At 39.4% G+C, this 24,776-nt stretch overlaps 1 protein-coding gene and 1 pseudogene across 1 annotated transcript; both read left to right on the top strand.

Moving 5' to 3' along the window:
• Positions 1-10,343: 10,343 nt before the first annotated feature.
• epdr1 (ependymin related 1) lies at positions 10,344-14,592 on the top strand. The gene is made up of 3 exons (XM_031290974.2): positions 10,344-10,676; positions 11,129-11,337; positions 14,073-14,592. The coding sequence occupies exons 1-3, from the start codon at positions 10,441-10,443 to the stop codon at positions 14,264-14,266; spliced, it is 639 nt and encodes a 212-aa protein (XP_031146834.1). The 5' UTR covers positions 10,344-10,440; the 3' UTR covers positions 14,267-14,592.
• A 3,697-nt stretch (positions 14,593-18,289) lies between these two features.
• On the top strand, positions 18,290-22,005 carry LOC116043937 (annotated as a pseudogene).
• The last annotated feature ends 2,771 nt before the right edge of the window (positions 22,006-24,776 follow it).

Genomic DNA, 24,776 nt, shown 5'->3' on the forward strand with positions numbered 1-24,776 from the left:
TGAAAGTAGGTTGAGCTCTGATTTAAACAGAGTGTGTTTTGTTTTATTGGGGCCTGTCAGCATCTGACCTTCAACACATGTTGGTTACGCCCATCTTACAACTAAGTCTAAAGGGGAGGGAACCAGGAAATATGTGGACAGAGTGGAGCTTGTGTTTGAAAGGGTTATCAAACTATGATTCATTCTAGGAAAAGGCACGCAGAAACAGAGTTTGAACTTTGTTTCCTCATTTAAAATGAAGCCTCAGTTAAAACCTATCCACATCTGAAAACATTGAAGTTGTTAGTTGTAAAATAATTCTTTGCACTTTAGACTTATTATTTATTATTATTATGGCACCATATTTCTCTAACAGTTCCTTAAAGTACGTTACATTTTTAAAACATCTGACTGACAACAGGAAGTTATCCAACTAAACTGACATAAAACACTTTTATTACTACAATGTGTGAAAAATAAGTGTCATATAAGACACGTCGGATAAGTTTCAAACTTTGACCATAACTGGCTGCCTTAACTTTACAAAGAGAACTGACTATATTTTAAAGGAAGCCACACACCATTTACCATGATGTATGACACAATATTTATTTTGTGAATAATTCAGCATTCACAGTATTGTTATGTTACCTGAAACTTAATACTTATTATTATTCTTCTGTACATTTTTTGCATTGCTACTGCTTCTGAATACTTTCAGTCAGCTACAGAACCATTTAACCATCAAAATGTATATATATATTTATATAAATATGTGTAAATAAATATGTTTATGTGTCCTTGTAGTCAAACTTTTTTAAAACTTTTTTTATGTAACCCAATGAAGAAAATCTTTAGTCCTCTTTAACCTAACCTGCTTTGAAATGCTACTTCCACAGAAGTTCAGCTAGAGATTTCATTCAAAGTTTTTGTGTTATCACAGTTTAAGGTTCATGCCTATTTCAGACCTTTTCTGAGTTTATAATAGGTGTGTATTGGGCTTCTTTAGAGTGATAGCTTTTCAGCATTCACACACATTTTCTGCAGGAAATGCATTTTTCTAAGTTTCTATTAGCCTTAAGTAAAACATGCAGATAAAGTGAGCTGAGGAGCTCCAACCTCCACTACATGGTTAGCAGGATGAAGGCGCCCTCTGGTGTTGGGCATCAGTTTTCACATTTTTAACCTGCTGTGATATTCACTGCAGGGAGAGATGATGAAACTTCAAACAACATCAGCAAAGAGACATTTTAGTAGATGTAATATCACACTGTGTCAGTTTGTTAACATGAGACACACCCTGTAACACTGATGCTGCATTCAGGGCACGTGGGAAACATGATAGAGAAGAGTTTCAACTCTCAGGTTGTAAATAATATTTGGGAATGTGGCCAAAGGTTAAAATGTGTATTAATCCTTGAATTCTGATTAAATAACATGGAAATAGTTGAAACCAAATGTAAAGATTCACATACTCAATATACCGTAGGTTGTCTTATTTGTGTCAGGAACGAATCCTCTTTATGGACTCAATGCACAAGAAAATGTTAGTTGTAATAAAATATTAAGCTTTTTAAAATGTAACTCAATGAAGAAAATCTTCAAATCCTCTTTTAACCCACCCCATTTTGAAAGGCTACTTCTACCATTTTACTTTCATGCTTTTATCAAACCTTTTCTGAGTTTATAATAGGTGTGTATTGCACTTCTTTAGAGTGATAGCTTTTCAGCATTCACACACATTTTCTGCAGGAAATGCATTTTTCTAGTCATTTTACAAAGGTTTTCTATCAAACATATTCTCAAGTAAAACATGCAGGCAACGTGAGTCACCAGCTTTAACCTCCACTACATCACTGGTTAGCAGGATGAAGGCGCCGTTTTCACATTTTTTTTTTTTTTTTTTTTAAATCTGTTTATTGATGGAAATTGCACAGGAAATACATAGAATAAAGCGTGTATCAGTATAAAAAAAAAAAAATAATAATTTCCATTTTTTCCAACCTTTTTTCCAACAACCGTCATAAACATCATTCATCAAAATGCCTTGAACTAGCATTACAACACTACAACTAAATAAAAGATTAAGAGTAAAGTAAAATCTAAAATTAAATGTAAAATTAAAAACACACAAAATAAAGATTTATAAAAAAAAATAAATAAATAAAGAAGGGGGGGGAGGGACATCGAGGCAACATATCGAAATGCCATAGTAATACTGTCTGATAATAACAGCCTTAGTAAATCGTCACGTAAAAGTAGCTGTTTTATGAGCCTGTGTACCGCGCATTCTCAAAAAAGAAAGAAAAAAAAAGTGGAAATGCAAGGTAGATCATATGGGTTCGGACTCCAGTCTTTTTAGTAATGATGGGTTGCCATCTCAAGTAAAAGTTTTTCATTGACCCTCTCAATGTAAATTTAATTTTTTCTAACTTAAGAAAAAGCACAACATCCTCCAACCAACGGGCTAGCGATGGAGGTGTGGTGGATTTCCACCTTAGAAGGATTCTACGGCAGGCAAGCAGAGAGGTAAATGCAATAACATCGGACTGGGCCAGTTTTCACATTTTTAACCTGCGGTGATGTTCACTGCAGGAAGACATGTCCAAACTTCAAGCACCATCAGCAAAGACACATTTAAAAAGATATAGTATCACACTGTGTCAGTTTGTTCACACAAACGTTAAAATGTCTCTGACTTCTTGAATTCTGATGAAACGTGGACATACTTAAAACCAAATGTAAAGAATCAACTACCTGTCTTATGTGTGCCATTACTTGAAAGTCTGTGTAACAAATCCTCTTTATTGACTCTTTATTAACAAGTGATAGAAAACTCTGCTCATTTCTCTGTGACAAAGCTGTTTTTTTGGAAAGTAGAAAGGACCGAGACTGACTGATTCTAAACATGAACACTTTGTGGTGTTTCAGGAGGAAAACTGCCTCAGTTATACTCTCATATCAGCTTCACATTTTTTCCATCAGCTTTGTTTAAACCCTGGAATGAAGACAACATTGATGACTGGCTCACTAAGTCATGGCTCTACCTAAACACCAAAAAATGGTCTGTATAGCGATTACCAAACAAAACATGGTGTCACATTCTCATGTGTTCCTTAGAGGACAGGAGCTTGATATTGTTAATGAATTCAAGTATCTAGGAGTCACATATGACTCCACCCTAACATTCAAACGTCATGTAAAAAAGGTGACAAATAAAGTTAAATTCAATTTTCAGAATTTTAAACAAGTTAGGCCATTTCTTGACACCAAAGCTGCCAAGTTGTTCTTATATACTATGATCTTTTCACATATTTTGAGTATTGTTTTACAAACTGGTCATTAACTAGCATAACTACTCTTAAAAGCATTGCATCTCTATTTAAGAAAGCCATAAAAACTTTTGATAAAAAGGCATTGTCATTTCAACATTGCGATATCTTAGAGAGAGATAATTTTTTAAGCTTTGACAATTTCAAACATTTCAAGTATGCTTGTTTGTAGGGCTGGGCAACATGGAGAAAATCAAATATCACGATATTTTTGACCAAATACCTCGATATTAATACCGCAACGATATTGTAGTGTTGACTATTGGTGCTTTCACAAAATATTTACACACTGAGATTTTTGATAAATAATCATCAGTAATGTGGATAAAATGACTAAGTGGGGAAAGGCAAATAATAGAACAGTTACAACAGTCTGGTAAGTTCAGAAAATGACATCACTTTACTGTAATGCAGCCTTTAAAACCAGGAAAAGACAACACTTATGCCATATTACGATATCCAAAATCTAAGACGATATCTAGTCTCATATCACGATATCGATATATCGATATATTGCCCAGCTCTACTTGTTTGGTATATAAAATGTTACATAATTGTGCCCCACCTCCGCTGCATGGCTTTTTCCAAAGACTTGAAAGCGGAGGTAGTACACAGGCCTCTGTAAAAGGGGACTGTGTGATACCACTTAGACGCACCACTTCTGGACACAACATATTGTCAATAATAGGAGGTAAACTCTGGAATAGCTCGCCCCTCCCAATAAGAGAGAGTCCTACATTCAACACCTTTAAAACTCACTTCAAACAACCTAGAACACCAGAGATGCTCTCACTTCTAACTGTCACACATTTCATCACCCATACACTTTCACTGTTAAATTGAGTGCAGTATAGAGGTGAATGAGTAATGTCTTTGTCATCATGTATTTTTGTTTTGTCAATGTATATGTCACCATTATGTGTACCTTTTAATGTATAGTGAATGAGTGCTGTATGACTGCTGGCTGTCTCTGTGTTAGTCCTATGTCACCTGCCTAGGGACTGCAGATGAAAAGTAGTTATTTTTACTAATTCTGGCATATTTACATGGTGTGTTTTTATACAACAATGTTCATAAATATGCATGGTCCATATCAAATAAACCAATAGAATTAAAAAAAACAAGAAAATACTTAGTTCAAGTTTGTTTATTCGTCATGTAAACCTTCATTCTGTTAAATTGCTCTTGTTCAATGGTTTAATGTACAGATTCACTTCATCCAAACAATCACTGTCTTTAATCAGAATCTCAGCTATGGTGAAGAGAATATTAAATGATAGCCTTATTGATTAGGATAATTAGTTTTATAATAACTCACAGGTCTGCCAAACAAAAATCTATGTAAAAGTGATTATCGATTTCTTCACAAATTTACAAAGTGGTGAGAACAAAATATCTACGATAAAGGAACATACAACCTCATAAATGTGTACACATTTATGTGTCGCGTAACACTGTAATTATAATGGCTTTAACAGACCCCACACCGAGTGACACAAGGCACACTTCTTGCTTTTGGAAGAATTGAACAAATGTCTGTATGAGACTTAATGAACTGCAATGTATATAACTTTTTTGTCTTGTCTGTGTTGTTGCGTTTTACATATTTTTATACTGATATGGTCATGTGTGTCTCTGAAATAAAGTTGTATTGATTCATCCAATATTCATCCAATGAATCCAGGATTCAGCTGAATATTGGGCTTTTTGACGGGGTTGGGTTTCTGCCGAACCTTAGAATTTTTTTCCACCGAACCGAACCCTACGCTTGCACTACGCGCGCTACGCTGGTTGACGTAATGACGGCACCGTTGATTACGGGAAGGTGTTGACGTAGGTTGAGCGTTCAATGCAGTAGGCTGTGAGAAAGTGAAAATGGAACTCGTGAGCAGGAAAAGTGTAGTTTGGCAGTACTTTCAGTCAAAAGAAGGCCATTCAAGTCCAGCTACATGTTCAATTTGCAATTCAATTTGTCTCGTGGTGGTGAGGACCCTAAACTATACACAACATCACCGCTGTTACAACATCTGGTATGAAACATCTGAAAGAATATGAGTTTTTGCATGAAGGAATCTACAGACAGCAGCCAAAATGCAGCAACTTCAGGTACGGCAAAGGAAGGACACTCCAGACCAGACAACCAGTACCTACTTTGCTAGCCCTACACCAAAAAATACACTGCTGTGGACGTTGTTTACTTCATTAAATTGTTTACTGTGTTAATGGACTGAGGATGGGAGTAGGATTCGGTATTCGGATTCAGAGTCAAAACCCGGAATTTGACCATGACTTCTGTCTATTCTAGTTCAAGAAACTCAGCACTGGATCCGTACCAGAAAGGACAAACTCCAGCGTAGAGAGGCTGAGTGAATGTGGTCTGGACTCTGTGGAGGAGAGTCATGGTGTCAGTAACGTCGTAGAAGGACAGTAAAACATCCACTTCAATCACAGCCTGGGAGATGTGCGTCCATGTCTCAGTCTGAAGCTCCTGTAGTTTATCTCTGACACAGCTGCTGTCACATCCTCAAAGTAGCGCAGAGGACGGAGATTGATGCTGGATGAGTCTGTAGATTCACTGAGTGGTGACAGTGAGGAGTTTTTCAGAAACTGGTTGGGAGCCTCTGTGTCTGAGATCTTCTTCATCTCAGCGTCTTTCCTCTTCAGCTCAGTGATCTCCTGCTCCAGCTTCTCCTGAAGCTCTTTGACTCGACTCACTTCAGTTTCCTGCTGGAATCTGACCTTCTGCGTCACAGCAGAGTTTCCTCTCTCCATGAGATGGATCTGCCAGGTGAAAATCTTCTCGCTCTCCTCCACTACTTTATCAGCAGAGTGATTGATAGCCTCCACCTCCTGTTAAAGCAGCTTCACATCTTTCTCTCTGTCCTGGATTCTCTGCTGGATGTTTTGTTGACTCCCCTCGAGCTCTTTCTGCCTCTCAGTCCTTTCTGCTGCAGCTGAGACTGTGTCGTGGCCTTTATGTTCAACAGTTACTAACCAATAACAGTTCTTATATACAGTCTATGTTTACACAACAGCAGAAGCGGTCTTCAGCAGTCTCAGGTCATTCAGGGATCAGTTCCTTACCGGCTGCTATCCGGGTGTTGGAGGTCATCAGTTCTGCATGTTTCTGCTGGTGATTACTGCAGCTTTTTAAACAGACTAGCTTCTTTTCTCTTACCGTTTGCTGCTCGTCAACTAAGGTTCCTCTTTACTATACAGTCTATGTTTACTTCCGATGTTGTCTCCAGTCCTTTATAAAGCTCCGGGCGGAAACTCGGCAGGGCACGTTGGTTCCGCCCACTTTAACAATTGTCCGCTTTAAACAGCTGCTTGTGATTTAAACATTTTACTCCAGTTTGACTTGACAATAACCATTTAATTGTCGAAATCAGTGGAGCAGATAAAAGTGTTTTAAGTGCTTCATACATTTCCTAAGACTTCACCCAATCACCTCAAGTGACAACAAAACGGTTGGTAATGTTCACACATCCCAGGACAGTTGTATAACTTCTTCTAGTACAGGCTTTATGCAACATGACCCCCACACAACTTAACCCTCGTGTTGTCCTCGGGGGTTTTTTTTTTATATATCAGAGATATAGGTTCCTTTCAACCAAATTGCCCCCAAAACAACATGGATGTATGTTCTTTGCAGATAAAAATCAATAATTATTTTCATTTAATTTTGCATTTTGGGTGTTTTATTCAGTTTCATAGCATTTGAAAACATTTTTTTAAATGGTTTCACAACAGCATCCTGACTAAATTTTGATATAAACAGTCTGTGATTCACTCGACATCCTCTGATCTTAACAATTACTAAAAAATAATTCATAGTTTCTGCTTTTTGTTTTTTAAACAACAAAATTAGGTATAATGTCATATACATTAGGGTTTATTGACCATAGATAAAATATCAATAAAAAGCTCTGAAAAAAAGTCACAAAAACGTTTACAAAAGTACCGAAGAAAGCACCAAAAAAAGTTTCCAAAAAACATTTTCAAGTTTGACAATAATCTATAAAAGTTATTCTCCAGCATAGAGAGGCTGAGTCACTGTGAAAACACCCAGACTTGACCTACTGATTAATTAACTATTTAACAGTTTTTAAATATGTGTAATAAATCCTCTTTATGGACTCAGTGCACAAACAAAATGTTGGTTTTAAAAAGTGATCAACTCTCAACATGAACACTGTACTGTGTGGTGTTTGAGGATATAAACAGCCTCAGATATACTCTCATATCAGCGTGTTACATTTTCTCCATCAGCGTTGTATGATCCCCTGGAATGAAGACAAGAAGAACTAGACTTTGTTCACGTTTGTTTATTCGTCATATAGACCTTTAGTTTGTTCACACATCCCATCAGTAAAGTCAGTCTGTTCAATGATATCAGATTCACTTTACCCACATAATCAGTTTGTTTGAGAATAATCTTAGCTGTGTAAAAGAGAATAAAGAATCATCTCCCTTATTGATTACGATCATTGTAATCCTGATAAACAAATACATGTAAATGTGATTATAGATTTCTCTACAGATGTACGAAGTAGTAAGGACAAAGTATCTATGATAAAGGAACCTACAACCTACAAATCCATCAATACAAATATTCATCAGACATTTAGAGCTCAGAGAAGTTTACATTTTCAGTTCAGGTCAACAAACATCATCATGAGCAGTGGTAGCCTCCATGGCTAAACAGGCACAGGAAGGAGCTCAAACATTTACAACAACAACTAATGAGAAGATGTCAAAGGACATCCCATAATGTTTGATTGACAGCTGATCTCTCTGCAGTGAAGAAATGCCACAACAATCAGCTCTCAGCAACAAACATGGAGACAAAACAAGTTTTTTAAGTCTTAAAACAAAGAATTTAACCCTAAAATGATTTCTGACTATTTCAGTTTACAGTAGAGATGTTGAAATTAATCAAATAATCGATGCATCGAATCGTGGACGTGGACGATGCTGCATCGATAATCAACCGGGCTATAATCGATTATTTCTGTTGACTATTGAATGTAGGCCTAACAACATTTCTGTTTACATATTCTGTTATGTTTTGCACATTCAGGAAGTGCTGTAGTTTTATGTATCCAATTTATTTAGTATTAGAGCACTGCAGAATGTTTAGTTTTTTATGCTTGAAAAGCTATGGATTAAATATCCTATATGGCTTTAATAGAAAAATGAATTTGATGCATCGTGACGCATCGAGATATCAAATTGATTCGTTGACATGATAATCGTAATCGAATCGGGAGATCAGTGAGGCTTCACACCTCTAGTTTACAGAACTCAGCTGTGTCTCCATAACGATAATAAAGCAACAGTCCAGCGTAGAGAGGCTGAGTGAATGTGGTCTGGACTCTGTGGAGGAGAGTCATGGTGTCAGAGACGCTGTAGAAGGACAGAGTACCTGCCCTGTGATCCAGGTACACTCCTACTCTGGAGGACTCAGGACCTGGGACCGGAGTTTGGACTTTGTTGTGCTGAATTTGATAACTGTTATTGACACATCTTAACACCCAGGATTTTTCATTTTTTCCAAATTCACCCGAGTCCCCCACTCTGCTGATATTCTTGTATGTGACTGCTACATGAACCCCTCCTCCTCTCCTCTCCACCTCCCAGTAACAACGTCCAGTCAGACTCTCTCTACTCAGGACCTGATAGGTTACAGAGAATCTGTCTGGGTGACGAGAATAAGACTGTTGTTGATACATGAATGTTGCTTTCCTGTTCCCCTCACATAATAACAGCCATGTGTTCACTGTGTTTGGATCCAGTGTGATTTCACGTGAATATTTTAAGAATTGAGCTCTGGTAGTGGGGTCTTAATGTGGATTTGCAATGTAGTTTCAGTTTAGTTTTTCTTGAAGGTTTTTTATTTACTGTCAGTAGTATTGTAAGTAGTGTGCTATTTTAAAGTATTTCTGCACATGTTTAAAACTACAATGTCTCTGCATTCTGTTATTTGTTTATATATTGTAAATGGTGTGGTGATTTAAATAAATTCCACTAAAGGAGCATTTTCAGCTTTTGTCTTTGTGTGTGTAGTGTGGCGGGGCTGACCTGTGAACACAACTTACATTTTGGAGACCAGCAATATATGGGTTAAAAATGACCAAATCATCTGCATACATACAATGATTAATTAGTGAGTCACCAACCCTACAACCTGTACCACATGCATTTAAGTCATAGACAGATCATTCATATACATACAAATAAATTCCACTAAAGGAGCATTTTCAGCTTTTGTCTTTATGTGTAGTGTGGCGGGGCTGACCTGTGAACACAACTTACATTTTTTAGATAACCATTTAATTGTCCAAATCAATGGAGCAGATAAAAAGTGTTTAAAGAAATGCCAATAAACCAGAGCACATAGTCAGACTCTCCTGCAAGACTAAACACTCATTAACAATACTATATTACTCACTTGATAATTATCTTAATGTGATATAATTGATCAAATTTAGGTCCTTTTATTGACGCTTTACAACAATTTTAATTCAGAAAATTTGAAATCAGTTTAACTTGCAAATGTATGTAGTATCTTCAATACTAGTTTGGTAGTTTCTCTTTCGTTTTATGTGAATATTTATGTTTTTACACTGAAAAAAAGGCCTGAAAGTGAAAAGATCTGAAGCAGAATTTATTTTTTATTTCAAACTTAAAACATAAAATCTGCAACAGAAAGAAAAAAGAAACCCTGAAAAATGAAAATTTGTATGAAAGTGAAAAATAAAAAGTGAATTATTTATTAAAGCATGGGGCATGTCAGAACTGAATCAAAATTATATTTAACCTAAAAAATCAAAAGTTCAAGATCAAAACTTGATCTTTTAGTTTACTATTTCTTTCAGATTATCAAAAATGCTGGCCCAGATTTAGCTCCATATGTTTTCTGTGGTGCCTGCAGTTAATTTATTGTTTTTCTATTTAATTTAATCAAATTTGAGATTTTTTTTTTTTTTTTTTTTTCAAACTCTTATTTTGAAAAAACCCAACCGGAAAGCCTTTTACGTCTAATTCTAGCTAGCTTTTCGGCGGCAGGTGCAACCTCAGCAACAACGATAACAACGGGATAAGATAACGGGACTCTAGAGACGCAATGCACCGAATATTGTTGGTGTTTCTGGCCGCTGCCGGGGCGTCTGTCCTCGGCCTCCCCAGGCTGAACGGGTCCACGGCGGCCGTGCCCTGCCTCGCCCCGCCGCAGTGGGAGGGCAGCTGGGTGCTGTACGACCACAGCACCGGGAGAAACAACCGGGCCGCTGTCTCCTACGACGGCCTGAATCAGAGGATCCGAATCCTGCAGCAGAACAAGAAACACACCCCGTGTCAGAAGTAAGAACCGCCTGTCTAATAATATTATGATAATATATTTATATATATATATATATATATATATATATATATATATATAATATATCTTTATAGTCTGAGCAGGGCTCACATCAGTCTATTGCACACAGTTTTAATATGTAATGTAGCAGTGAAATAGCCTAGATGTATATCTAAAGCTAAATAACAGCCTTAATAATCTGATAACCCATTGTTTTTCTGCAGTGATATACATTTAACAAATTACACATTGTATTAATTGGAAATATAATAACAATATTGTAGTATTGGGACACTATAAAAATATTTTGAAAATAATGTGTCCCACCTTTCTAAACCCTCCTCCCAGTAAATCATGTATCTTAAATTGCATAAAACTTTACCCCAAACTTTTTAATGAAACATATGGGCACATAAAAATACTTCTCCTCCCTCGTTTCCTCCGCCTGCTCCAGGTTCTTTGAATACATCTACTTGTACCAGAGCATGGTGATGTTCCAGATTGATCAGAAGACCAAGGACTGCTCAAAGATCGCTCTGACGGAGGCCTGGGATCCCTTCGACATCCCAAACAACTCCACCTTCGAGGACCAGTATATCATCGGAGGCCCCGGGGACAACGTGGAGGTCCAGGAGTGGTCGGACAGGAAGCCGGCACGCCAACGTAAGTCTGGATTTTAAAAACTTTGTGCACAGTGGTGCTTTTATTTTATTTTTTTAAAGGAACACGGCAACTTATTCTGACTTTATCTTATTCACCGTATCCCCCAGAGTTCCATACATACCTTTCATTATATATATATGTCAATGATAGGCCTACATACCCTTCTCATCTCCGTGCGTGTTGTAACTCTGTCCTGGAGGTAACCGGCTCCATCTAGCCTACTGCTCCCAATAAGTGACAAAATAACGCCAACATTTTCCTATTTACATGTTGTGATTTATATAGTCACAGCGTGTACAAATAACAAGGTCACATGAGACACAGCCATCGTCTAACCCAGGGGTGTCAAACTCAACTTCCCAGAGGGCCACACTGGAAAAAGAGAATCACATCAAGGGCCAGTTAGTATAGTTTATTGACGTGCTTTTATTTCATCGAAAAAGTCAAATATCTCTGACTCAATTATTGCATGTCCCATATAGTCATCTCACTTACACTTTGGTCCACATAAAGCCCTGAAAAAGTGAGCCAAAAAGTTCCAAAGCCCTTCTAGAATTAAGCAAATCCAGCAAAACAATGATTGTATTTTCTAAGTATGCTACCACCCAGCTGACCCACAACAAGCTCTTTCACAGCCGGATTATGATAACTCTCTGGTTCTGGTTCTGGTTCTGGTTCTCGGGGATTTCTGAGTCTCAAAGTCGGCAAATTTGCCAAATTCTGCTTTGAGTGTCGCGTAACTGCACGTTGAAAAACAGTTTCCCATGTTTTTGGTTTGGTGCACAACTAGGTGGGCCAAAATGTATTGTGAACCCAGATTGCTATGTGGGCCGGATCAGAATGTGCGAGGGGCCGGATTTGGCCCGCGTGCCTTGAGTTTGACACGTGTTCTAACCATATACACACTGGGAACTATATTCTCAGAAGGCGAAGCACTGCTGCTTCTGCTACTTGGGCGGAGTGATTTGCTCGCAGCGCCTGAGAAGCCCCGCGGTGAGGAGCAGAGAGTTCGCCTGGAGTTCTTCGAGCAAATCACTCAATGCTAAAATGAAAGAGAACAGTGGAAGAAAAAGCTGTGAACAACACTGGAAATCAAATCGCAAAAAAATACATAAAACAAGGGATGGTGCTGGAAGATTTTTTATATAATAAACATAGATTTTATACAATCACCCTTAAAATTGATTATTAAATTCACCTAACTGCAGATACAGCGAAAGAGCTTACTGTCTTACGGTAGAGATCCATTTGACCGTGCGACGCTTCTGTCGCGCTGCGCTCCACTCTATTCCTCTGGGTGACGTCAAGCAACTTCAACGTGCACGCAAAGCATTCTGGGAAGGCGGCGCTGCATTTGAAAGAATGCTGCGCGTCCAGAATCTGGCCGATGCCCATCTTTATGCAAATGAATCCGTTGAACGCGACGCGACTATCCAGTAGAAGTAGACGAATATCTTTTAAACTGACCTTTGTCGATCTGAAATAAAGACAGATTCAGCGACTGCACGGCCTATTTCTCGCTTAAAATGTTTTCAGAAACACGTTTCGGTGAACTATTTTCGTAAAATACGAGATCGTATTCTCAACGAGCCGCCATGACAGCCAAACCCACACAGGCGTTGGTCCAATCAGCTGCCGGTCAAGGGCGTGGAGCATCAACCATGGATGTATGATGTCGCGACACCACGCTTCAGTCGTGTCAGACAAATGGATCTCTACCGATGCAGTGGAAACACAAAAAGAAATGTGCTTACTTGACTTTTAGTGATTGATGAATCTTTGTTTTGTTACTGGGCTCCATATTTCTTGGGAATATTTGGTCCAAAAGGGGCCAATTGGGCCAGGTACAGAAACATCTTACTGAATTAACTCTGTCCTCACGCCCCAAAACCATGAACACAATTCTGCAGGGGCTCAAGTTTTCTTGTATTCTTTTCCTATTACATTAGTCATCTGCCAGGTTTAAATCTGTATTAAAATGTAATATATCTCTTCAAATACAAAGTGTATTTGCCCAAATTTGGATGAGCCACTTCCTTGTTATTTGAAAGAGTGAGGAAACCTAAGTTCTTGTTTCTTTAAACAAATGTTTTTTTTTCTCTTTGCAGATAGCTTTGGTTTCATTTTGCTCAGGTTTTAGGATCTCTGTCCCATTGTATCTCTGCCTCCACCTCGATACTGTACAATGGAGGTGGATGGAATTCTGTTTGTTTTCACAGCATTTAAAAATGCAAAGAACATCCTGTCATCAGTTTTCACGTGGATTAATCTTCTATAGAAAGTAATTCTATGTCTCAAAACTTGGGTGAATGAAGCAAAAACTATCTGCATGGATAGATTCCACTTGAGGTGAGAAATATGGGTGTAATTTGGGTGAATTAACTGCTAATTAATACATTTCTTTGGCCACTTGAGGGCAGCGTGAATATCAATATCGCAATATCACATTTTGTCAATATCGTGCAACCCTAGTTTACATGCACGTCTCCGCTGATTGGGTATCACCTGTGTAACAGCCAATGAACGAGAGACACGCCCACTAAACGAAGAGAAAACGTACCTCAAAAAGCCCGTTGCAAACCGTTTCACACCGTTCCGAGGAAACATGTCGATCGACTGGGAAACCGTAGCAACGCGGTGCACGGCGTATTCAGATTGAGCGCGCCTCAGATTTAAAGAGCAGCTGTTTGTGGAATAAAGCTCTGAGCTTCCCTGTGTGCTCGTCTCTCCACCAGATGAGACCTGGGTGGGCGTTTACACCCTCAAGGACTGCTACCCGGTGCAGGAGACCTACGTCAGGAACAGCAGCGTCACCACCTCCACCCGCTTCTTCAACCTCCGGCTGGGCATCAGCGACCCCGACGTCTTCACCCCGCCCAGCACCTGTCAATCAGCTCGGCCGGAGAGGATGGCCGAGTCCGACTGCTGAGGCCTCCGCCGGCCCTCGCCTTTGACCTTAGACACTTAACAGCCTTCTGTATGGAGGGAAATCTGGTGCTATGTGTGAGAGCTTGTAGACTTGATGTGAGCACTTGATTTCATTTGATTTTATTTAATTAGGATCCCCATAATCTGATATAACATCTCTTCCTGGGGTCCACACAAAACATAAAACATTACAACAGATAAGACGTCTTGCAAATACAACTATACATATTCCTCTTCATACACTCTTATAAATATTACACTAAATACTAGAGCGCAGCCGATACTGATACCAGTATCAGTATCGGCTCCGATACTGCCTAAAACGCTGGTATCGGTATCGGGAAGTACTGGAGTTTATGCACCGATCCGATACCATGTAATAAAGCCGTAAAGAAAATCTACATTAAAGTAGTTTATTTATGTTATTTTTCCGTTATAACTGACTGTCAAACTGCAGAATAAAAGAAAGTTCTGAGGCGTTCATTGTTTTTTTGTTCATGTTTCACAAAGAGTTTAACCTGAGCCAGACCGACAACAAAGATAGAAATCATATCACATCCATACAGAGATAGTAGTATACAGCTGTTAAAACATAATAAAATATATGACATACTGGTATCAGATCAGTACTCGGTATCGGCCGATACGCAAGTTCAGGTATCAGAATCGGTATGGGGAAGCAAAAAATGGTATCGGGCCATCTCTACTAAATACATAAGCACTGAATATAGAAAAGTTCAATCTTACAACATCTTTGTATACATATAAATATTCATATACATAAAAAGTACAACTTACAAGTTCAGATTTTTTTTCTACAAGCTCTTACGTGTTTTTCTTTCTTTCTGTGACTTCCAATTCAGATCACACGTGTGTGCAAATTTGAACATACAAGTGCAGATTTTTCGTCCTGCAAGTGCTCACATCAAGTCTACGAGCTCTCGCGCTCTGCACCACACTGACCTTCATACTCCTGAGTCCGAAATCACGCCCTCGTTCACTCAATCACTGCTACCTACAGAACAGACTCTCAATAGTTAACTCACAGTGAGCAGTAAACTCAGACACTTTATTATATTAATCAGCATTTCTGTAAATGTTGTCCAGCCGGCTAATTTCTCTAACTGTACTCCTAGTTACCCAGCATGCATGTCTTTGTGGTGGGAGGAAACCGGAGCAAACGGAGGTAGTCTCGCATTGCCAGACCTTCCTCCACAGACCTTCCTCATTCACGAGGTGCTTTGCATTGACTATTTATGGTTAAAAATGGGCGTGTTCAGGGCGGGATAAGAGGCGGAATCACGTACGCACACTTGTGGGTAATCTGTGATTTATAAAGGGAACATTGCTTACAGATGTGCGTACACACAGTTTTATAAATCTGATTTTTTTTTCGGCGTATGCCATTTTTGGCTTTTGGGCGTACGTTCACTTTTAGTAAGGATCCTACGCACAGTTTTATAAATTTATTTTTTTCATTCTATTGCACTAGGCTATATAGTGCACACATTTCACACTAAGAGTTCAGACGGTCAGATGAAATGGCGCCGGGTAAATCTAGAGCACTGTAAAGTAGAAAGGGGATGTGATTTCGGAGGCAGTCTTTGTCTCGTGTTTTATAGAACCGTTTGTTTATTTGCTGCTAATTTGCTGAAACTGTTTTCAGGACCAATGGGCCCTTCATGCTGCAATCTAACAAACTAGCTCACAGTGATGCTTAAACGATTAGCTTCATGCTTAAAAAAAGTGACATGAAGTGTTGGTATAGCAATCAACTCGTACTATTAATTAACAAGCTACCAGGCTAGCGTATAGTTGGGTTTTTTTTGGGTTTCGATTACATGCTAACGAGCGTTTGCTAATTTCTTTGCTCACGACAGGCGGTTTGATGAATCCAAATTAAACACGAAGCGCCTCATAAAAACATGAGCAGACACTAAAATCACAGGCATAATGGTTTTTATTTTCATTGAGATCCAGGCATGTTTTCTCAGACATGCAGTGGTCTTTTTGAGGTTTAAAAGACGTTTTTATACAGCACATTTCAACAACGAGGCGATTCAAAATGCTTTACGTACAACATTCAAGAGCAGTTAATAACAATCATTAAGGAGGATATTAAAAAGCTAACGTAGATTAAGACAGGTATAGAATGCAAGAATAAAAGTTACAGAGCCGTGTAAGAAATGAACAAGTAGGCCTACTTAAAAAAGGGCAGCATCGAAAGGGACAACGCACATTAATCAACGTGAGCACAAAGTCCAACATGTTCAGTAAATGGGCCAGGTTTAGCCATGCCAACACATTCTCACTCCCATCGCGTAAAATACAGACGCTTGGTCAGGTGCCTTTGGCGTTGTTATTGACGCTAAACGTCTCCTGTTGCGTCATATCTAAAGGCAATGTCTAAACGTGCTTGGTCGGGACTATTGGCGTCACTTTTGACGCAGTTATGTTAAGGAAAAGGTCGTGGGTGGGCTTACGTTTCCATGACACGTGGAAAGAACGGGACGGTTGGGTTTAGGAAACGTGCCACGCGGGACACGATCCCCGGTCTCCTGGGTGAAAGTCCTGACCCGTTCACCCCCCCAACCAACCTCCCTATGTGGATTTTCGGGCTTTCATACTACTCTCTACCGTAGTCGCTCTCCCCGTGTAGCTGCTGCTCTCCCCGGTGCGTTCTACACACACGCTGAAGGGCGCTTTTTGCGTCGTTTCTGACGCTGACAGCCACTGCCCAAACGTCCGTATTTTACGAGTTCGGAGTGAGAACGGGTTGGCCATGCAGGCTGATTTTCATCCTCAGTCTCTAGCGGGTTGATGTCTTTAAAAGCCTTGATTTAAGAGAAGTGAGAGTTGCAGCGCACCCTGCAGGTTTCTGGGTGTTTGTTTCAGATACGCGGTGCATAAAAACTGCTAACGCTGCTGCAACGTGTTTAGTTCAGACTCTGGGGACAGAAAGCAGAGCTGAAAGAAACCATTCAGTCATTTATAAACTAACACAGGGGAGTAGAAGGTAGAAGCTCACTGCCACAATGTCACCATAACTTATATGAACATTGTGTTTTTATTTTAGCAATAAAGCAACTGTTTGGAAACTAACATGATGCAATGTCTATTTACTCTATCAGCCAGTCCCACACCGAAACAATAAATGCATCTTAAAGGGTAATGTTGTCTTTTTTATTCAACCTGGACCCTATTTTTCCATGTTTCTCTGTCTTAGTGACTGATGGGAACAACAGTCTCTGAAATTGGTTTAGTATTGAACGAGACACAACAATCCCCCAAGAGCATGCACTTAGAAACAGTATGACAAATGTTCTCACCCACACTTTGCTATATTTTGTCTGTGCCCAGTTCAGTTGGCTTTGTTTATTTTATTCCTTATTTCTTTTTAGGCCTACTGATTTTATTTTGACATTATTATTTTATTTTTCTGTTTTTAGTTTAATTAGCCTATCATTTAAAAATGTTAATATTATACTGTTATATTTTTATATATTTCGTATTTTAATAGCATATTTAAAATATATTATATTAAAATATTTTCAATATTTGTGATTTTATTTTTTTTCTGTTTTCATATATTTTCAAATTTTATTAATAGGCTATAATTTAAAAAACATTGTTTTATTTTTCTATTTTTATTCTTTATTTTTATATATTTTATTTATAGCCTGTAATTTAAAAAATATCACATTAATAGTTTTATTTTTTTCTATTTTTATATATTTTATTTATAGCCTATACTTTAAAAAAAATATATCACATTAAGTTATTTTATTTCTATTTTTATTTATTTTTATATATTTAATTAATAGCCTATAATTTAAAAAGAAAATATCACATTAATAGTTTTATTTTTTTCTATTTTTATTCTGTATTATAAGTTTATCAATTATAATTATTTTTTTTTTTAATAAAATAGATAAAAGGGAAAGCATTATTCGGTCCCATTCTGCCTCCAATCCTCCACGGCTCCTCCTCCCGTGTTGCGTTACTATGGTTACGGACAGAAAAGGACACGAGCTATGCTTCTTCTCGAGTCTGTGGAGGAGGAATCTGCGGGGAAAATGGCAAGCCGACCCCGCAGACAGAGGAGGATGAATGTCCAGGAGGCTCTGAAATGTCTGCAGAACATGGACTCTGTGGACTCGGACGGCGGGTCAGACTTGGACTTTGAAATTGAAGAGGAGGACACTAGCGACACGTCGGACTCGGACTGTGAACCGGAGCGCGACCCGGTCTCGCCTGGACCTCGCCGCAAAAAGCCCCGAACCGAGCCTGCTAAGCTAACTCCCGGACGTACCGTTACGGAGAGGGCGAGAGACGGAACCGTGTGGGAAGAACAAGCTGCGGGGAATGTGTTTAGTTCAGGTAGGCTGGTTTTCAAAGAGACAGCAGGCCCGACTCAACATGCTAAATCCAGCATAGCGAGCCGTTTGGATAGCTTTCTGTGCTTAGTCGACGCGGAAATGCTAACGCACATCAGAGAATGTTCTGTTGCCGAGGCAACGTGGGATTTAACAGTCAACGAGCTGATGGCGTTTATCGCTCTGTGCTACGTCCGCGGAGTGTACGGCGGAAAAAACATGGATATGGAAAGCTATTGGTCAGACACGTTTGGGATGACTTTCTTCAAAGAGACCATGCCACGAAACAGGTACAGACAGATTATGAAGTGTCTGCGTTTCGACAACAAGGACACGCGAGCTGAGCGCGTGCTGGCTGACAAATTCGCCTTGTTTTCCGACACTTGGGACGGTTTTGTGAAGAATAGCATCGCCTGCTACACGCCGGGGCAGAACATAACCGTGGGCGAACAGATACTCCCGACAAAAACCCGATGTCCTTTCACACAGTACATCGCAAGCGAACCGGACAAATTTGGCATCAAGTTTTTGATAGCCGCGGACGTTGACACGAAATACACGCTGAACGCGTCTCCGTATTTGGGGAAAGATCCCACTCATCCAGCGGGAGAAAGAGCATCTGACTCGGCGGTGATGCGACTCGTGGAGCCCTTCACAGGCAGAGGAAGAACCGTCACCACGGGCAGCTTGTTCACATCTCTCCCTGGCAGACAAGCTGACTGCTAAAGACACCAGCCTGCTCGGCGCTGTGAAGAAAAGCAGGCGGGAGTTGCCACCCTCTTTAAAAGTGAACACACCAGCTGAACTGTTCTCCGCCACCGTGATGATCGCTGGGAAAGCATCGCTCACTATCTACGGAAACAAGCCGAACAAGAGCATCTTCATCCTCAGCACTAAGCATCCCACAGTCTTCATCGGAGCTGAGAGGAAGAAGAAACCAGACACGGTGACGGACTACAGTCACACTAAGGTATGTTGGCAAACATTAATCAATCACTTGTCAAGTATTCAATTAATCGCCAACTTTTTTTGATAACCGATTAATTGGGTTGAGTCATTTTTTGAAATTTTTTGTTACCCTCCTGTTGTCCTCGGGGTCAAATTTGACCCATTTTCAAAAGTTATTATGTCAGAAATTTGGGTTTCTTTCAACCAAATTGTCCAAAAAATTAGGTAAAAAACTACTACTACTTTTACTAAAAAAGTAAAATAAATTAGCAGTTCACTACTTTCACTGAATTTGGGTGTTTTAATTCGATTGGATAGCATTTGAAAAAAAAGATAAAAGAAAGTTAAAAAAAAGTGACAAAAATGTCAAAAGAAAATTAAAAAGTGATTTAAAAAAAAAAAAAAAAAAAAAAAAGCTTAAAAAACGTTGCAAATGTCCCAAAAAAAAACGCAAAAAAATCGACAACAACATTAAAAAAGTGACAAAATTGGGGGAAAAAAACACTTTAAAAAAATGTGACAAAAATCGTGAAAAAATACTACAACAAAGTGTCGATAACGTTGACCAACGCATTGAAAAACAAGTTTTTTAATTTCATTTAAAAGTTTGACCCAGAAAAACAAAAAGTTGCAGGTTGGACAAGAAGACAACACCAGGGTTAAGAAAACAAGGAACAATTCTCAGATCGCAGATTATTAAATATGAATATTGTTCTAGTTTCTTCTCTCCTCTGGGACAGGAAACTGAATATCTTTTGAGTTGGGGACAAAACAAGACTTGTGAGGTCGTACAGGTCGTGTTTTTGGGAAACACTGATCCACGTTTTTGTCTGACATTTTATAGAACAAAGAAGGAACCGAAAAGCAATCGACAGATTGAATGACAATGAAAATAATCGTTGGTTGCAGCCCTAAGGAACATTATTACATAATTCACACATTTTTAAATGTAGAATCACATTTAAAAACTGACAGAAAGTCTGAGTAATCTGGATGGAAATTGCCCCAAAAAACTCTGACTTCTTGCATGAAATTTAATCTCATAGTTTTGTTCTTATTGGTGAAATATATTTATTTAGTGCACACATATCGGCAGTGACGGACTGGTATCAAAAATTCCAGATGGCCAGTCCGTCACTGCATATAGGCTATGTTTCTTATTTCAAAAGATGACTAGCGTCAGCGTAGTCTGTCAGTTATGAAGAAACATATAACTGCAACAACAACAATAGCCTTCGGGTTGCCCTACTCACAGGCTCTCAGTTCTTCATGTAAAGGAACTCATTTGAACTTGAACATATTAGTAGTACTACTAGTACCACTAGTAAGGATAGGGATTTTTAGTTTTTTAGTTAGGTACTTGGAGGAATTGTGCAATAATGACAGATTCACACATTTTTCTTTTGTTTACAGTAAATAAATAATTACAAATATTAAAATCAAGTTCATAAAGTCACTTTCTTTGCATTCATTTGATTCCCAATCAAGATACACTGGTAAAAATTGCTTTCAATTGTTAATATGTAATTAAAAACTGTTCTGAAATGCAAAATAATAGAATTTTAATCATGTGATAAAATATGCGATTAATCGCGATTAACTATAGAAATTCAGTGATTAATCGCGATTAAAAAAAATTAATCGTTTGACAGCCCTAATATATACGTATATATACAGTACATGCATAATATACATACGCACACCTACACCCATACTCGCATGTATACACATAAACAAAAGGAAAGGACAAAAACTATCCCGAATATTTGGGTATATAAAACAAAAGTCCAGTCACGCAGTTTCCATGCAAGTAAGTAAAGAGCGATGTTTTGAAGGAGTGCAGAGAAGTGACAGATGTTAGATTTGACTCACGTTTCTAAATTCTATTATTTCTTTAGGTCGGCGTGGATGTTCTCGATCAGATGGCGAGACTTTACTCGGTGAAAGCAGGGACTCGCCGTTGGCCCGTCGCAGTTTTCTACCACATGCTGGACCTGGCGGCCATCAACGCTCACATACTGTACAAGCGATGCCTCGACAAGAGAGAGAGCAGGAGAGAGTTTATTTTGGGACTGGCGTCTGAGCTCCGTCAGAACCACATGGACGCCAAGATCGCCGCCGCTGTTGAAAAGACGGCCGTCCGCATCACGGCCTCCCTTTGCGCGCCCCTCGCTCCTGGGAAGAAGACGCAGTGCCAAAGTGGGCAAATGCACTCGCAACAAAACCAAGGACAGCTGTGCGAGGTGCAAACCATTTGTTTGCGGGAGTTGCTCCCAGAAACCTCAGAGGTTTTGCGTCGACTGTTGAACTACCAGAGGCTCGCAAAAGTATTCCTACCCATGGAACTTTTCCACATGTTGTCACGTTACAACCACAAACGTAAATGTATTTAAATTGGGATTTCATGTGATAGACCAAAGTGGCTAGATGGCAAAGTGGCTAGATCAAAGTGGATAGATCAAAGTGGCGCATAATTGTGAAGTGGAAGGAAAATGATAGATGGGTTTCAATTATTTATTTTTTTACAAATAAAAAACTGAAAAGTGTGGTGTGCAAAAGTATTCAGCCCCCCTGAGTCAATACTTTGTAGAACCACCTTTCGCTGCAGTTACAGCTGCAAGTCTTTTTGCCCATTCTTCTTTGCAGAATAGCTCAAGCTCAGTCAGATTGGATGGAAAGCGTCCGTGAACAGCAATTTTCAAGTCTTGCCAGAGATTCTCAATTGGATTTAGGTCTGGACCTTGACCGGGCCGTTCTAACACATGAATATGCGTTGATCTAAACCAGACCGTTGTAGCTCTCTGGCTGTATGTTTAGGGTCGTTGTTGTCCTGTAGTCTCAAGTCTTTTGCAGACTCTAACAGGTTTTCTTCTAAGATTGCCCTGTATTTGGCTCCATCCATCTTCCCATCAACTCTGAGCAGCTTCCCTGTCCCCGCTGACGAAAAGCATCCCCACAGCATGATGCTGCCACTACCAAGGATGGTGCGTTCAGGGTGATGTGCAGTGTTAGTTTTCTGCCACACACAGCGTTTTGCATTTAGGCCAAAAACTTCAACTTTGGTCTCATCTGACCAGAGCACCTTCCTCCACGTGTTTGCCGTGTCCCCCACACGGCTTGTGACAAACTACCAAACAGGACTTCTCATGGCTTTGTTTCAACAATGGCTGTCTTCTTGCCACTCTTCCATAAAGGCCCAATTTGTGGAGTGCACGACTAATAGTTGTCCTGTGGACAGATTCTCCCACCTGAGCTGTGGATCTCTGCAGCTCCTCCAGAGTTACCATGGGCCTCTTGGCTGCTTCCCTCTCTCCCTCTCGCCTTCTCCCTCTCTCCCCCTCTCCACCACTTCCACTACCTCCTATAACAATAGTTATGTACTGACTGTCCACTGGCCCACTGTTTGCTGCTTACACTGTTTACTGGCTATATTAGCCCATATGCACAACCCCTCCCTCCTTCCCCCAGCATGGACTGAGGTCTAACTTAATACTGAACAATGGCTGTAACCCTATTACTTCAAACCTCTAATACTGACTGTTGATTTGAGTCTATCCTACTGTCTACTTTATTCCCTTATAATGCCCATTAATGCTGTCTTTTTTAAACTTTATCCTTGCACTGCTATAGTTTTTATATTACTATATCTACATATCCTTGCACTATTGGACTTATTTGCACTACCACCATGACACACACACTCTCATAGAGCACCTTACTATAGACCACCTTAGGCCGGTTACACACTGGATGCGTTGCGCGAGCGTGTCAGCCGCGTGGCGTGTCAGCCGCGTGGCGTGTCCGTTTATATTTCAGCTCCCATGTTAACAGGTTAGAGCTTACACACTGCCTGCGTGAGATGCGTGCCTGCTAGAAATAGAACCGACGCCTATTTTTCACGCGAGACCCGAGCGTGTTGGAAGCGTTTCCAGGCAAAATAGAATAGGAAAAGAGGTTCATATGTCATTTAGACACGAGCATCTCATGCTTATACTGTACATCCCTTAGTACATTCATGTGGATTTCTTATTTAGTATCTTTTCTTTTATTGTCCAAATTATTCATGTGGATTTGTTATTCTATCATCCTGTTTATGATGTATGTGTATGTTGTGTGTGATGTCTTTAAGCTACTGGGACCTTGAATTTCCCCTTGAGGATCAATTAAGTATTTTCCTTCCTTCCTTCCTTCCTTCCTTCCTTCCTTCCTTTCTTCCTTCCTTTCTTCCTTCCTTCTCTGATCAATGCTCTCCTTGCCCGGCCTGTCAGTTTAGGTGGACAGCCATGTCTCGGTAGGTTTGCAGTTGTGCCATACTCTTTGCCATACACTTTTCGGATGATGGATTGAAACAGTGCTCCGTGAGATGTTCAAAGCTTGGGATATTTTTTTTATAACCTAACCTTGCTTTAAACTTCTCCACAACTGTATCCCTGACCTGTCTGGTATGGTCTTTGGGCTTCATGATGCTGTTTGTTCACTAATGTTGACTCTAACAAACCTCTGAGGCCCTCACAGAACAGCTGGATTTATACAGAGATTAGATTACACACCGCTGGACTCTATTTACTAATTAGGTGACTTCTGAAGACAATGGACCTTTTTCACAGCAGACATGTTGACTTGTCATAATAGGAAAAGCACAGCTGAAGTTGATAACCTTAACGATGGCTCAGTTCCATCAAGTGTCCCAGTAAGCTGTTTCAGTGAGTCAGCATGCTCAATACCAGGGCCTCTCCTAAGTGGAATGCAGCCATCATTAATGGTTTTGAATACACCTGTGCTGTTCCTACTATGACATGTCAGCATGTCTGCTGTGTAAAAGGTCTATTGGACAGGTTGCACTGGATTTTATTTAGGGGTATCAGAGTAAAGGGGGCTGAATACTTTTGCACGCCACACTTTTCAGTTTTTTATTTGTAAAAAAATTTGAAAACCATCTATCATTTTCCTTCCACTTCACAATTATGCGCCGCTTTGTGTTGGTCTATCACATAAAATCCCAATGAAATACATTTATGTTTGTGGTTGTAACGTGACAAAATGTGGAAAAGTTCAAGTGGTAGGAATACTTTTGCAAGCCAAGTTGTTGTGATGTTATATTTTGCACTATCATCTGTGACTATATTTGTCAAAATAAAAATGCCAAAATGAATTACAATGTGTTTTTGTTTTTTGAAGGGAAACTGC

Source organism: Sander lucioperca, chromosome 9, assembly GCF_008315115.2.
Source record: "Sander lucioperca isolate FBNREF2018 chromosome 9, SLUC_FBN_1.2, whole genome shotgun sequence".
NCBI lineage: Eukaryota > Metazoa > Chordata > Actinopteri > Perciformes > Percidae > Sander > Sander lucioperca.